The following is a 16942-nucleotide window of genomic DNA, read 5'->3' as shown; positions in this document are numbered from 1 at the left end:
TTACTGTGTAGTGGTGTGAAACCAGCCATTTGCTTCTAGCACTTTGTGTTCTTCATACTCCTCATGTATTAAGAGAGTGAAGGGTCTTGCAGACGAAATGATACTTGAGGCTCAACTAGAATATGCAAGTTCAGTGGCTTATCCTCAATGTTCTTCTCCTGGCCTGTCCCCGCTCTTTGTCTCATACCTGCCTAGATAGAGTAATAGACATCAGCTATGCACATCTGTGTATGTCTCTGTAGCAAATGCATTTTTTATTCTGTGGTCACTACAATGACAAAATACAGAAAGTTAAAATTTGAAAGGCAGAGTTTGAGGCTGGGAGTGGTGGCTCACGCCTATAATCCCAGCACTTTGGGAGGCTGAGGCGGGTGGATCATTTGAGGTCAGGAGTTCCAGACCAGCCTGGCCAACATGGTGAAACCCTGCCTCTACTAAAAATACAAAAATTAGCCAGGCATGGTGGCAGGTGCCTGTGGTTTCAGCTACTTGAGAGGCTGAGGCAGGAGAATCGCTTGGTCCCAGGAGATGGAGGTTGCAGTGAGCAGAGATTGTGTCACTGCACTCCAGCCTGGGCGACAGAGCGAGACTCTGTCTCAAAAAAAGGCACAGTTTGAAAAAGAGACCTCAGTTCAGTTTTGAGAATGAAGAACATTTTGGTAATCCTTCTACAATATTATGTTTATAAGGAGACGGAACAATTGAGGTTAAATGAACCTTAATATCCACCTCATAATGTAACTTAGTTAACAAGTACACTGTGTTCATTGATAACATAAACAGTCATTGACAGATTTTTTTTCCCTTATGTGTCTTACCAAATGCTTAATAATGTACCCTGTACTTTCAACAAAATCTATTCTTTCCATTTCTAGAACTTTCAAGCTGCTGGATTTTGAACAAGTTGGTCGCAACTATTATACCAAAAAGAAGGCAATTCAGTTATACCGTCATGGGTTTGTATAAAGTAGAAAACGTCACACTCTGCAGACTTAAACGTAGGATTTTTTGAGAAAGTTATTCATTTCATATTTGAAGTGGTAAGCCTTAAAAGTGATGGCCTTTTAAATGGTATCCACTGACCATGAACAATTTAGTGTAATGTTAACTCAGCAAGAAGAGTTACTTTAAAAATCTTAGCATGACAAATATAAAAACCTTTGAGATACTCAGTTGTTGCAAACACATTAAGAAGCCTAAACAATCATCCAAAATGTATAATTTGTCTTTGAAAATATCTTCAATCATAGCAACTATATCTCTATATATTACTCATTGGTATATGCATATATTAAACATAAGTTATGTTACAGATAAATATGGATATGATACTTTAAGCCTGTGGGTGACAAAACATAGTTGAATAAAAATGGTATAAATAGCACATTTGATAAATGTTTATCTGAAGGTCCTTCAAAAGACTAAGAACAAATATTTAAAACTGACTCCTAAGTACCAATTTTTAGACCCAGAGCTTAGGCTTGGAAACCCTTGGCTTTATGTGATGAGATCGGACTTAATACTCTTATATAATTTATTCTAGTACCAGTTTGGAAATCTGGCTTGGTTATGTTACTTCTATTCTTCAATATGAAAACAGCATTACCCTCTGTGCTGATGTGAGCCACAAACTGCTCCGAATAGAAACTGCTTATGATTTCATAAAGAGAACATCTGCCCAGGCCCAGACAGGAAACATCCGAGAGGAAGTAACTAATAAATTAATTGGATCAATTGTTCTGACAAAGTAAGTCTGTCTTTTAAAAACCTATCCAATCACTTTAACTCCCCCTTCCCCCACCCCAAGAGATGGTCCTATAGTTTTCTAATCACTAAATGTTGAAGTTCAGGAGTAGAAATTGCAAGAACAACTGAACACGTCTCTCCTCTGGTTATACAACTTGGGAGAAGAATGTGTCAACTGTAGACTTCACTCCTCTTGAAATCCCTAATGCCAGTCCATTTGTTCTGAACCCTACCTTGCACATAACACTAAGCTGTTTCTGAATTTCTTTCCTTTTCCTCTTTTGTAGGCATTTAGCTAGTTTAAAAATCAGTGCTTAGTTATAATCCATCAGCAATTTCCCATTTGAAGGAAGTTTTAAAATCTTTCTACAGCAGAAATCTTAAATTGGTAAGAGAATGGATTTAAAGAACCAGTTACTTAACCAACACAGCCTTACAGGGACACAATTTGAGGACTCACACTTCTCAATTTTAAAACTTACTAGAAAGGTCTAGTAATCAAGAGAGTGTGATGTTGGTCTAAAGATAGACAGAGACCAACGAAATAGAGTACAGAAGGTTAACCCTCCACTTAGTTGACTTCTGACAAGTGTGTCAAGGCAATTCAATAGGGGAAAGAATAGTCTTTTCAATAATGTTGCTGGGACAAATGAATATCCACCTGCTTCTTCCTCATGCAATTCACACAATTCCAGTTTAATTCAAAAACCAACTCAATAGACCTAGATGTGAGAACTAAAAGCATAACATTCTTAGAAAATATAGGACTGAATCTTTTTTACTTTGAGCTAGGGAAACCTTAGACAAGCCACTCAAAGCAGAAGTGATAACAAAAGAAACATAGATACCTTGAGCTTCACCAAATTAAAAACGTATTCAAACTATACTATCAAAATTGTGAAAACACAACTGGAAAAATTGGGCAAAATATTTGCAAATCACATAAGTAACCTGTATCTAGAATATACAAACAATACTTAATTGAGAGACAACATAGTTTTTAAAATGGACAAAAGATCTGATGAGATACTTCTCCAGATACATTTCTTAAAATGTACAAATGACCAATAGATGCATGAAAATGTTTAATGTCAGTAGCCATCATGGAAGTGCAAGTGAAAACCACAATGAGATATCATTTCACACCCACTAGGATGGTTAAGATTAGATATTGACAAGTGTTGGCAAGGATGGGGAAAGATCAGAAGCAACCCTCGTATGCTGCTTGTAGGAATATTAAATGGTATGGCTTCTTTGGAAAACAGTCTGGCACTTTCTTAAAATGCTAACGATATGCGTTACTGAAGTGGCCTCGTTTGAGGAAATACATGAGGTTTGTCTCACACTAAGGAAAACAAAGACATAGACCCACAAGGTGTGGGTTTAGGAGTGGAAAGCTGAGGAAGTGAAAGAAGAGAAAAGCTCTGCCTTGCAGGGGGAGGGGCATTCCGAATGGATCTCCCGCTTTGCAGAGGGATGGAGTTGGTTTCATAGAGGGGCTTGAGGAGGTAGTGTCTGATTTACGTAGGGCCCAGAGGACTGGTTGGACCAGGTGTGTCATTTACATAGCCTTCGAAGAGGCTGGCCATCCCACCCTAATCTTTCATTATGCAGATGTGGTCTCCATCTGGTGGGCGGGCACTATAACACCTGCACACATGGCAGGGACGAGGAGAAGGGAAGAGAACCTCCATGTTGGATATACTGGCTTCTGGCATAACTGCCAGAATCCAACTATGCAAGCTTCCAGCTTGCTTATCTATGTTTGCAGCTTGATTTTTCAGGCTGATTTTTGTTAGAAAAATGATTTGGGGGCTGCTTTTTTATTAAGAGAAAATTCCACTGAGAACTTTTACCCTTACTAACCCCCTAAATTCCTTTTTAACTCCTATATGATCACCATATGAACCAGAAATTTTACTCCTACTTAAATGCACAAGAGAAATGAGAACATATATGTATATATATATATATATATATATATTTTTTTTTTTTTTTTTTTTTTTTTTTTTTTTTTTTTTTTTGAGAAGGAGTCTCGCTCTGTCGCCCAGGCTGGAGTGCAGTGGTGCAATCTCGGCTCACTGCAAGCTCCGCCTCCCGGGTTCACACCATTCTCCCGCTTCAGCCTCTCCGAGCAGCTGGGACTACAGGCGCCCGCCACCACGCCTGGCTAATTTTTTTGTATTTTTAGTAGAGATGGGGTTTCACCGTGGTCTTGATCTTCTGACCTCGTGATCCGCCCGCCTCGGCCTCCCAAAGTGCTGGGATTACAAGCGTGAGCCACTGCGCCCGGCCATGAGAACATATTTATTAAAATCGGCACATAAATGTTCATAACCTTATTCATGGTAACCAAAAGTATATACAACCATAATGTCCAGCTGGTGAATGGATAATCAAAAGGTGGGATATCATACAATAGAATATTATTTGGAAATGAAAAGAATTAAGTGCCAAGACTTACTACAGTGTGGATGAACCTTAAACATGTTGCTAAGTGAAAGAAGCCAGTCGGGAAAGAACACACGTTGCATGACTCAGTTTACGTGAAATGAATGAGCAAATGTGTTGAGACAGGAAGTAGACTAGTGGTTGCCTGAAGGCTGGTGGATTAGGCTAAAATGGGAAGTGACTGCTTATGGTTATGCGTCTTTGTCTTGATTGCACAACTCTGTGGCTATAGTAAAAACCAGGTGTTCGTATGCTCAGATGGGTGAGTTGTACAGTATGTGAATTACATCTTAGTAAATCTAATATATTCTGCAGTTCCTTGCAGGATTATTTCCTGTGTGGATGGTTCCATGCAATGAATAAGTCAAATAATACCATATTGTAATTATTCCACAGATACAACAACAAAACCTACAGAGTAGATGATATTGATTGGAAGCAGAATCCTGAAGACACATTTAACAAATCAGATGGCAGCAAAATCACCTATATAGACTACTACAGGCAGGTATGAAACTGTATTTCTTTAAATATATTTAAATTGTAAACCTTCATGTATTTCAGTTTGTCTTATGTAGCTACTTGAACATATTTGTCATAAACATACATATTTTCCTTTTAGGGGATTATAGCTTGACTTATTTATTATCCATGCATCCAAGTGCCTTGTATATGGGGTAATGTCACAAAACTAGAATGGCGCCAGTGTGACCCCTTCTTTCCCTTCTTTCAGTCTTAAAAGTGGCTACTATCATACTTTTTTTTTCTTTTTTTTGAGTTGGAGTCTTGTTCCGTCTCCCAGGCTGGAATGCAGTGGCATGATCTCTACTCACTGCAACCTCTACCTCTCAGGTTCAAGCAATTTTCCTGCCTCAGCCTCCCAAGTAGCTGGGACTACAGGCACCTGCCACCATGCTTGGCTAATTTTTGTATTTTTAGTAGAGACGGGGTTTCACCATATTGGTCAGGCTGGCCTTGAACTCCCGACCTCAGGTGATCCATCTGCCTCAGCCTCCCAAAGTGCTGGGATTACAGGCATGAGCCACTGCATCCAGCCTACTACCATAGTTATTTATTTATTTATTTATTTATTTATTTATTTATTTATTTTTGAGACGGAGTCTCGCTCTGTTGCCCAGGCTGGAGTGCAGTGGCGCAGTCTCGGCTCACTGCAATCTCCGCCTCCCAGGTTCACGCCATTCTCCTGCCTCAGCCTCTCTGAGTAGCTGGGACTACAGGCGCCCACCACCACGCCTGGCTAATTTTTTTTTGTAATTTTAGTAGAGACGGGGTTTCACCGCGGTCTCGATCTCCTGACCTCGTGATTCGCCCGCCTCGGCCTCCCAAAGTGCTGGGATTACAAGCATGAGCCACCGCGCCTGGCCACAATTTTTTAAATGTGGTTGGATTGTTTGGTAGATAATCAAATATGGGCCGGGCGCAGTGGCTCACACTTGTAATCCCAGCACTTTGGGAGGCCGAGGCGGGCAGATCACCTGAGGTTGGGAGTTCGAGACCAGCCTGACCAAAATGGAGCAACCTGTCTCTACTAAAAATACAAAATTAGCCGGGCATGGTGGCACGTGCCTGTAATCCCAGCTACTCGGGAGGCTGAAGCAGGAGAATCGCTTGGACCCGGGTGGCAGGGGTTGCAGTGAGCTGAGATCGCGCCATTGCACTCCAGCCTGGGCAACAGGAGCGAAACTCCATCTCAAAAAAAAAAAAAAGAAAATCAAATATGGTAAGACTTCAGATAAGAAAATGTTACTTATCTAGAAATCTCAGCCCTGTAGAACTCAGTCCAAAAAGAATAAAAATGATTAACATGTAAAATGATGTCAGTTATGTGCTAACCTCATAAGACATGGATTCCTCAATCTGAGTGTTCACTGTGAAGAAGCAGCCACTTTTGGCCAGCCAGGGCAGATGGAAAAAGGGCCCAATGGGTGAACCTATCCTGAACGTGAACCTATCCTGCTGATTCCTCAGTTGTGCTACATGACAGGTACTGATGGCTTACAGCCCGCCTTTAAACTGTCCTCTTGACGGTTTTCAGTATGCTTTGGGAGTTTTAAAGGCAAGACTGTAGTGAGAACTACAGATACTGTCTCAGCCATTCTCATATACAATGTTAGAGTAGCTTGACGACTCCAGCGTCGTGTTTCTTGGGAGTCCTGTCTTTGGCGAAGTATGCTCACGAGAAAAGATCCCTGGCGTATCAAAGGTAAGAGAATGTTGAGAGTATTCATAGTACACTATTAAACTTGGGGAAACTATATCACCAGCACGCCTGTGGCCCTTCATCTGTAGTCCCACATATGCATTTTTGAACCTCTGTGTGTGATGTTTCTAAGGTTTCGCTGATGGTCATGCTGGTCTCTTGTTTGTTGAGCAGCAACATAAGGAAATTGTCACGGTGAAGAAACAGCCACTTTTGGTCAGCCAGGGCAGATGGAAAAAGGGCCTAACGGGTACACAACGTGAACCTATCCTGCTGATTCCTCAGCTGTGCTACATGACAGGTACTGATGGCTTACAGCCCCTCTTTAAAGTCAGGTATAATTATGACTTAGCGCAGGCTTTTCAGGGAATTCGAAGTGTGTCTCCTTGGTAGTAGGTTCCTCCAGCTGTTATAATTCAGTCCTCACTCAAATTCATGCTTGCTCAGCTGTATCTTTTGGATTTTTTAAAGGTCTAACAGATGAAATACGTAAAGATTATAGCATTATGAAAGAATTGGCTAAACATACAAGATTGAGTCCAAGAAGAAGGCATCATACATTAAAAGAATTCATCAATACTCTACAAGAGTAAGTGCTGCTTTTCTGACTGAGTGTTTATGTGTACATGTGCATGGTGTCCCAGTGAAGCTGATGGCATCTCAGCCCTGGCATGTCAGATTCTTCTACAAACAAGTGACAATGGGAAGAATTTTGATGTTGGGGGACAACTCTAGTTTTTCTGTCATTGCAAGATTAGGAGGCCGGGGGGAAGAATGAAATCAAAAGGCTGTAAGTACCTATATGAACATGAGAGCAAAAACAAGATTTCAGAGTTCCGGGGAAGGTTGTGCCGCATCTCAATGCTGCGGACAAGCGATCGTGAACCTTGGAATAGAAGGAAATTGCCTTGCACAAATGGCTAACTGCTTTTACTTATTTGGTTTGATCATGTTGGCAATATTTTAATTTTCAGTAATAAAAAAGTACAAGAGTTACTTCAACTTTGGGATTTGAAATTTGATACCAATTTTTTGTCCGTCCCGGGAAGAGTTTTGAAAAACGCAAACATCGTGCAAGGCAGAAGAACGGTAAGACAGTTTCAAAATCATCATGTCATGGTTGGGTCAAATGAAGAGTAAAGCAAAAAGGAACTAACTGAGTCTCAGTGATGACTACAACTGCTGTTCTCTTTTCAGACTGCTCATTCTTTCTATATTGAGACAATAAGAAACACTAAGAATGCATGTAAGATGCTTGGCACATAGTAAGCTCTGTATTATGTCTGTCTAATTAATATTCTGGACATTTGCTCATGGCATTTGGAAGATCCACTTTTCAAATATATCCTTAAGAGTCAAGTACCTAGAATCAAAGTAATTCACTAACCTGTGTTAAAAAAAAAAAGCTTTATTTAAATTTTGTTGTCTTTAGCTTTTGTGGGTACATAGTAGGTATGTATATTTACGGGTTTCATGTGGTATTTTGATACAGACATGCAGTGCATAATCATATCGGGTTAAGTGGGGTATCTATCCCCTCAAGCATTTGTCCTTCATGTTACAAACCAGTTATATTCTTTTAGTTATTTTAAAATACACGAATTATTTTTGACTTTAGTCACCCTTTTGTAGTAGCAGATACTAGGTCTTACTCATTTTTTGTACCCATTAACCATCCCCACATTCCCCTCCAACCTCCCACTACCCTTCCCAGACTCTGTAACCATCCTACTCTATCTCCATGAGTTCAATTGTTTTCATCTTTTAGATCCCACAAATAAGTGAGAACATGTAAAGCTCATTTTTCTGTGCCTGGCTAATTTCATTTAACACAATGACCTTCAGTTCCAGCCTTGTTGCAAATAACAGGGTCTCATTGCTTTTTATGGCTGAATAGTACTCCATTGTGTATATGTGTCACATTTTCTTTATCCATTTATCTGTTGGACATTTACGTTGCTTCCAAATCTGGGTTATTGTGAACAGTGCTGCAATAAACATAGAAGTACAGACATCTCTTCAATATCCTAATTTCCTTTATTTTGGCTACATGTCTAGGAGTGGGATTGCTGGAACATATGTTAGCTCTATTGTTAGTGTTTTGAGGAACCTCCAAACTGTTCCCCATAGTGGTTATAGTAATTGACATTCCCACCAACTGTGTATGAGGGCTCCCTTTTCTCCACATCCTTACCAACATTTGTTATTGCCTGTCTTGCATAAAAGCCATTTTAACTGGGGTGAGATGATATCTCACTGTGGTTTTCATTTGCATTTCTCTGATCATTGATATCAGTACTTTTTCATATGCCTGTTTGCTATTTGTATGTCTTCAGAAATGTCTGTTCAAATCTTTTGTCCATTCTTAATTGGATTATTTTTCCCCTATAAAGTTGTTTGCTTTCCTTAGATTTTGGTTATTAATCCCTTGTCAGACAGGTAGTTTGCAAATATTTTCTCCCATTCTGTGAGTTGTCTCTCTACTTTGTTTCCTTTGCTACATAGAAGCTTTTTAACTTGATGTGATCCCACATATCCATTTTTGCTTTAGTTGCCTGTGCTTGTGGGGTATTGCTCAATAAATCTTTGTTCACTCTAATGTCCTGGAGAGTTTCCCCAATGTTTTCTTATAGTGGTTTCATAGTTTGAGGTCTTGGATTTATGTCTTCAAGCCATCTTAATTTTTTTAATATATGGTGAGAGATAGGGATCTAGTTTCATTCTTCCGCTTATGGATATACAGAAGAGACTGTCCTTTCCCCAATGTATGTTCTTGGCTCCTTTGTCAAAAATGAGTTCACAGTAGATATGGATTTATTTTTGGGTTCTCTATTTCTGATCCACTGGTCTACATGTCTGTTTTTATGCCAGTACCATGCCATTTTGGTTACTATAGCTCTGTAGTATAATTTGAAGTCAGGTAATGTGATTCTTCCAGTTTTGTTCTTTTTGCTTAGGATAGCTTATGCAATTCTGGGTCTTTTGGTTTTAAAATAAGTTTTAGGATAGTTTTTTTCTGTTTCTATAAAGAATACCCTTGGTATTTTGATAGGGATTGCTTTGGATAGTATGGACATTTTAATGATATTGATTCTTCTAATTCATGAACATGGAATATCTTCATTTTTGTGTGTGGCCTCTTCAGTTTCTTGCATCAGTGTTTTATAGTTTTTGTTGTAGAGATTTTTCACTAATTTGGTTAGGTTAATTCCTAGGCATTTTATTTTTATCTATTGTAAATGGGATTCTTTTTCAGATTGTTCACTGTTAGCATATAGAAATGCTACTGATTTTTTGTTTTTTTTTGTATCCTGCAACTTTACTAAATTTATCAGTTCTATGTTTTTTTTTTGGAGTCATTAGATTTTTCCAAATATAAGATCATATCTTTGCAATTTGGATTACCTTAATCTTTTGTATGATGACTCTAGCTAGGACTTCTAGTACTATGTTGAATAACAATGGTGACAGGGAGCATCCTTGTTGTATTCTAGATCTTGGAGAAAAGGCTTTCAGTTTTTTCCCATTCAGTATGATGCTAGCTGTGGGTCTGACGTATATGACTTTTATTATGTTGAAATATGTTCATTCTATACCCAGTTTTTGAGGGTTTTTAATCATGAAAGGATATTGAATTTTAATAAATGCTGCTCAGCATCAGTTGAAATGATCATATGAGTTTGTCCTTCATTCTGTGGATGTATCACGTTGATTTGCCTACATAGAACCGTCCTTGAATCCCTGGGTTAAATCCCATTTGGTGATGAACTTTTTTAGTGTGTTAGTAAATTGTTTGCTAGTATTTTGTTGAGGATTTTTCGTATCAGTGTTCATTGGAGATATTGGCCTGTAGTTTTCTTTTCTTGATGTGTCTTTGGTTTTAGTAATACTTCATGAAATGACTTGGAAGTATTCCCTCTTCCTCTCTTTTTCGGAATAGGAGTAGGATTGGTATTATTTCTTCTTTAAATGTTTGGCAGAATTCAGCAGTGAAGCCATCAGGTCCTGGGCTTTTCTTTGGGAGACTTTTTATTACATCTCTGATCTTATTACTTGTTATTGATCTGTTCAGGTTTTGGATCTCTTCATGGTTTGATCTTGGTAGGTTGTATATGTTTAGTAATTTTTCCATTTCTTCTAGATTTTCCAATTTACTGGCATATAGTTGCTCATAGTAGCCAGGAATGATCCTTTACATTTCTGCAATATTGGTTGTCCTCTCCATTTTCATCTCTGGTTTTACTTATTTGGATCTTCTTTTTTTTTTTTTCTTAGTCTGACTAAAAATTTGTCTGTTTTGTTTATCTTTTCAAAAAACCTTTTGTTTCATTGATCTTTTATATTTTCTTCATTTTAATTTCATTTATCTTGGCTCTATGATCTTCATTCTTTTAGGCTTGGTTTGCTCTTGCTTTTGTTTGTTTGTTTATTTATTTAGAGACAGAGTCTCACTCTGTTGCCCAGGCTGAGTGTGGTGGAGTGATTCTGGCTCACTGCAACCTCCACCTCCCTGGTTCAAGCAATTCTTGTGCCTCAGTCTCCCGAGTCCCAGTACCTGGGATTTTGCCATCTTGGCCAGGTTGGTCTTGAATTCCTGACCTCAAGTGATCTGCCCATCTCGGCCTCCCAAAGTGCTGGGATTACAGGTGTGAGACACCACATCTGGCTTTGTATTTCTAATTCTTTAAGATGCGTCATTAGGTGGTTTGAAGTTTTGCTCTTTTGATGTAGGCACTTATAGCTATAAACTTCCCTCTTATTACTGCTTTCGCTGTATCCCATAGGTTTTGGTATGTCATGGTTTCATTATCATTTGTTTCAAGAAAAGTCTCAATTTCCTTAATTTGACCCATGAACAGTGGTCACTCGGGAGCATATTGTTTAGTTTCCATGTGTTTGTATAGTTTCCAAAATTCCTCTTGTTTTTGATTTCTAGTTTTGTTTCATTGTGATCAGAAAAGATGCTTTATGTTTGTCTTTTGAATGTTTTAAGACTTCTTTTGTAACCTAATATGTGGTCTATCCTTGAATGATCCATGTACTGAGGAAAAGAATGTTCATCGTGCAGCTATCGGCTGAAATGTTCCGTAACTATGATGTCCCTCTGGTGTATAGTGCAGGTTAAGGCCAACGTTTCCTTTTTTTTGTCTGAAAGATCTGTCCAGTGCTGAAAGTGGGATGTTAAAGTCTCCAGCTATTATCGTATTGGGGACTATCTCTCTTTAGCTCTAATAATACTTGTTTTGTATATCTGGGTACTCCAGTGTTGAGTGTATTTATTTACAGTTGTCATATCCTCTTGCTGAATTGACCACTTCATTGCTGCATAGTGACCTTCTTTGTCTCATAGTTTTTGTCTTGAAATCTATTTTGTCTAAGTATAGCTATTCCTGTTTTTTTTTGTTTTTGTTTTTGTTTTTGTTTTGAGACAGAGTCTTGCTCTGTCACCCAGGCTGGAGTGCAGTGGCACGATCTCGGCTCACTGCAACCTCCACCTCCCGGGTTCAAGCGATTCTCCTGCCTCAGCCTCCCAAGTAGCTGGGATTACAGGTGTGTGCCACCACACCCAGCTAATTTTTTTTGTATTTTTAGTAGAGACAGGTTTCATCATGTTGGTCAGGCTGGTCTTGAACTCCTGACCTTGTGATTCGCCTGCCTTGGCCTCCCAAAGTGCTGGGATTACAGGCATGAGCCACCGCACCCAGCTGTTTTTGTGTTTTTTTCATGCCTTTATTTTCAGTCTATGTGAGTCTTTATAGGTCAAGTGTTTTTTGCAGGCAGCAGATCATTTTTTTTTTTAAATTCATTCAGTCACTCTTTCAATTAGTTTAGTCCATTTACATTCAATGTTATTATTGAGAAGTAAGGATTTACTCCCACCATTTTGTTATGTGTTTTCCAGTGTTTTTTTAAATAGTCTCTTCTTCCTCCTTTCCTGCCTTCCTTTTAGTGAAGGTGATTTTCTCTAGTATGCTATAACTTGTTTTGTGTATCCATTGCATATTTTTAAAGTTACCATAAGGCTTGCAAATACTGTCTTATAACCCCTTCTTTTAAGGTGCCAACAACACTGCTTGCGTAAGCAAACAAACAAGCAAAAAGAAAATGAATAAACTCTATTTTAAATTTGTTGTTTGCTTTTTAAAACATTTTTCCTTTTTTTAAAATTTTATTTCAATAGGTTTTTGTGGAACAGGTAGTTACATGGATAAGTTCTAGTGGTGATATTTGTACTTTTGGTGCATCCATCACCTGAGCAGTGTACACTGTACCAAACATGTAGTGTTTGATCCGTCACCCCCTCCCATCCTTCCCCACAGTCCCCAAAGTCCACTGCATCATCCTTATGCCTTTGCATCCTCATAGTTTAGCTCCCACTTATGAGTGAGAAGATAACAATGTTTGGTTTTCCATTCCTGAGTTACTTCATTTAGAATAATGGTCTCCAACTCCAGGTTGCTGCAAACCCTTTTTATGGCTGGGTAGTATTCCATGGTATGAATTACACATTTTCTTTATCTACTCATTGAACATTTGGGATGGTTCTATATTTTTGTGATCGCAAACTGTGCTGCTATAAACTTGCATGTGCAAGTATCTTTTTCAAATAATGACTTCTCCTCTGGGCAGATACCTAGTAGTGGGATTGCTAGGTCAAATGGTAGATCTTTTAGTCCTTTAAGAAACCTAATGCTAAATGACGAGTTAATGGGTGCAGGAAATCAACGTGGCACATGGATACATATGTAACAAACCTGCACATTGTGCACATGTACCCTAAAACCTAAAGTATAATTAAAAAAAATAATAAATAAAAAAAAAATAAAAAAAAAGAAATCTCTACACTGTTTTCCAGAGTGGTTGTACTAGTTTACATTCCCACTAGCAGTATAAAAGTGTTACCTTCTTGCCACATCCATGTCAACATCTGTCTTTTGATTTTTTTTTTAATTGCCATTGTTGCAGGAGTAAGGCGGTATTGCACTGTGGTTTTAATTTGCATTTCCCTGGTCGTTAGAATATTTTTTCATGTTGGCCATTTGTATATTTTTGAGAATTGTCTATTCATGTCCTTTGCCCACTTTTTGATGGGATTGTTTTCTTTCTTGCTGATTTGAGTTCCTTGTAGATTCTGGATATCAGTCCTTCATCATATGCATAGTTTGGGAATATTTTCTCCCATTCTGTGAGTTGTCTGTTTGCTGATTATTTCTTTTGCTGTGCATAAGTTTTTTAGTTTAATTAAGTCCCATTGATTTATCTTTGTGTTGCATTTGCTTTTGGGTTCTTTGTCATGAAGTCTTTGCCTAAGCCAATGTCTAGAAGGGTTTTTTTGATGTTATCTTCTAGAATTCTTATGGCTTCAGGTCTTGGACTTAAGTCTTTGATCCATCTTGAGTTGATGTTTGTATAAGATGAGAGATGAGATCCAGTTTCTTTCTCTACATGTGGCTTGCCAATTATCCCAGCACCATTTGTTGAATAGGTTATCCTTTCCCCACTTTGTTTTTGTTTGCTTTGTCAAAGACCAGTTAGCTACAAGTATTTGGCTTTATTTCTGGGTTCTCTATTCTGTTCCATTGGTCTATGTGCCTATTTTTATACCAGTACCATGTTGTTTGGATGACGATAGACTTGTAGCATAGTTTGAAGTCAAATAATGTGATGCCTCCAGATTTGTTATTGCTTAGTCTTCCTTTGGCTATGCGGGCTCTTTTTTGGTTCCATATGAATCTAGGATTTTTAAATTTTTTTTCTAGTTCTATGAAGAATGATGATGGTATTTTGATGGGAATTGCACTGAATTTGTAGATCGCTTTTGGTAGTATAGTCATTTTCACAATATTGATTCTACCCCTCCATGAGCATGGGATGTGTTTTCATTTGTGTCACCTATGATTTCTTTCAGCAGTGTGTTGTAGTTTTCCTTATAGAGGTCTTTTACCTCCTTGGTTAGGTATATTCTTTTTTTTTTTTTTTTTTCAGCTATTGTAAAAGGAGTTGAGTTCTTGATTTGATTCTTGCTTTTTTTTTTTTTTTTTTTGAGACAGAGTCTCACTCTGTCGCCCAGGCTGGAGTGCAGTGGCGCAATCTCGGCTCACTGCAAGCTCCACCTCCCGGGTTCACGCCATTCTCCTGCCTCAGCCTCTCCGAGTAGCTGGGACTACAAGCGTCCGCCACCACGCCCGCTAATTTTTTTGTATTTTTAGTAGAGACGGGGTTTCACCGTGGTCTTGATCTCCTGACCTCATGATCTGCCCGCCTTGGCCTCCCAAAGTGCTGGGATTACAAGTGTGAGCCACCGCACCCGGCCGTTTGATTTGATTCTTAGCTTGGTTGCTGTTGATGTATAGCAGTGCTACTGATTTGTGTACATTAATTTCGTATCCTGAAATTTCACTGAATTCTCAGATCTAGGAGCTTTGTTGGATGAGTCTTTAGGGTTTTCTAGGTATGCAATCATATCATATCATATCAGCAAACAGTGACAATGTGACTTCCTCTTTGCCGATTTGGATGTCCTTTATTTCTTTCTCCTGTCTGATTGCTCTGGCTAGGACTTCTAGTACTATGTTTCATAGAAGTGGTGAAAGGGGGCATCAGTGTCTTGTTCCAGTTCTTGGGGGGGAATGCTTTCAACTTTTCACTGTTAACCTGCCCCTGAATGATCGTTGGGTTATCTAATTTCCATGTATTTGCATGATTTTGGGTGTTCCTTTTGGAGCTGATTTCCAGTTTTACTCCACTGTGGTCTGAGAGAGTACTTGATATAATTTTGATTTTCTTCAATTTGAGACTTGTGTCCTTTGCTTTTTAACTTATGTTTCTACTTATATCCTATGGCTTTTATTACCTTAAGGTATGTCTCTTCTATGTTGATTTTGCTGAGATGGTTTGTTTTTTGTGGGTGGTTGGTTTTTTTTTTTGTTCTTGTTGTTTGTTTTTTGTTTTTTTTTTTTTTTTTTTGAAACAAAGTCTCACTCTGTCGCCTAGGCTGGAGTGCAGTGGCACAACCTTGGTTCATTACAACCTCCGCCTGTTGGGTTCAAGTGATTCTACTACCTCAGCCTCCCAAATAGCTGAGACTATGGTGTGTGCCACCGTGCCCAGCTAATTTTTAGTAGAGACAGGGTTTCACCGTGTTAGCCAGGATGGTCTTGATCTCCTGACTTCGTGATTGGCCCACCTCTGCCTCCCAAAGTGCTGGGATTACAGGCGTGAGCCACCGCGCCCGGCCATGAGGTTTTTAATCATAAAGTGATGCTGGATTTTATCAAATGCTTTTTCCGCATCTATTGAGATAATCATGTGATTTTTGTTTTTAATCCTGTTTGTGTGGTGTAGCACATTTATTGACTTGCATATTTTAAACCATCCCTGTATCCCTGGTATGAAGCCCACTTGATCATGGTGGATTATCTTTTTGATATGGTGATGGATTCATTTAGCTAGTATTTTGTTGAGAATTTTTACATCTATGTTCACCAGGGAGATTTATCTATAGTTTTCTCTTGTTCTTTCTTGGTTTTGGTATTAGGGTGATACTGGCTTCATAGAATGATTTAGGGAGGATTCCTTCTTTGTCTTTTGGAATAGTTTCAGTAGGATTGGCACCAATTCTTCTTTGCGTGTCTGATAGAATTCAGCTGTGAATCCATCTGGTCCTGGACTTTTTTTGGTGGCATCTTATTACCATTTCAATCTCACTGCTTATTATTGGCCTGTTCAGAGTTTCTATTTCTTCTTGGTTTAATCTAGAAGGGTTGTATATTTCCGGTTCCAGGAATTTATCCATCTCCTCTAGGTTTTCTAGTTTGTGTGTGTAAAGGTGTTCATAGTGGCCTTGAATGATCTATTGTATTTCTGTGGTATCAGTTGTCATGCCTCCAGTTTCATTTTTTTTTTTTTTTTGAGATGGAGTCTTGCTCTGTTGCCCAGGATGGAGTGCAGTGCCGTGATCTCAGCTCACTGCAAACTCTGCCTCCCGGGTTCATGCCATTCTCCTGCCTCAGCCTCCCAAGCAACTGGGACTACAGGCACCTGCTACTACGTCTGGCTAATTTTTTGTATTTTTAGTAGAGATGGGGTTTCACCATGTTAGCCAGGATGGTCTCGATCTCCTGACCTCGTGATCCACCCACCTCGGGCTGCCAAAGTGCTGGGATTACAGGAGTGAGCCATCATGCCCAGCCTCCAGTTTCATTTCTAATTGAGCCTTTAGAAATTTTTTTTTTTTTTTTTTGAGACAGTCTCCCTCCGTCGCCCAGGTTGGAGTGCAGCAGTGGCATGATCTTGGCTCGCTGCAAACTCCACCTCCCGGGTTCAAGCAATTCTCTGTCTCAGCCTCCTGAGTAGCTGAGATTACAGGCACCCACCACCACGCCTGGCTAATTTTTTTTTTTTTTTTTTTTTTTTGATACGGAGTCTCGCTTTGTCCCCCAGGCTGGGGTGCAGTGGCACAATCTTGGCTCACTGCAAGCTCCGCCTCCCGGGTTCACGCCATTCTCCTGCCTCAGCCTCCTG

The 16942-nt window shown here is 39.2% G+C and overlaps 1 protein-coding gene across 3 annotated transcripts in view; it reads left to right on the top strand.

Moving 5' to 3' along the window:
- PIWIL3 (piwi like RNA-mediated gene silencing 3) overlaps positions 1-16942 on the top strand; it is a 44861-nt gene that overhangs the window by 6812 nt on the left and 21107 nt on the right. For all 3 annotated transcript variants that reach the window (XM_003277725.4, XM_003277724.4, XM_003277722.4), the window contains 6 exons: positions 876-956; positions 1544-1747; positions 4594-4705; positions 6593-6719; positions 6890-7007; positions 7393-7507. In XM_003277725.4, the coding sequence (XP_003277773.1) occupies positions 876-956; positions 1544-1747; positions 4594-4705; positions 6593-6719; positions 6890-7007; positions 7393-7507 (757 nt within the window). The remainder of the gene's footprint in view (positions 1-875; positions 957-1543; positions 1748-4593; positions 4706-6592; positions 6720-6889; positions 7008-7392; positions 7508-16942) is intronic.

This window comes from Nomascus leucogenys, chromosome 7b, assembly GCF_006542625.1.
Source record: "Nomascus leucogenys isolate Asia chromosome 7b, Asia_NLE_v1, whole genome shotgun sequence".
Lineage (NCBI taxonomy): Eukaryota > Metazoa > Chordata > Mammalia > Primates > Hylobatidae > Nomascus > Nomascus leucogenys.
Note: the sequence above shows the minus strand (reverse complement) of the source record. Positions and strands in the feature narration are given on the sequence as shown.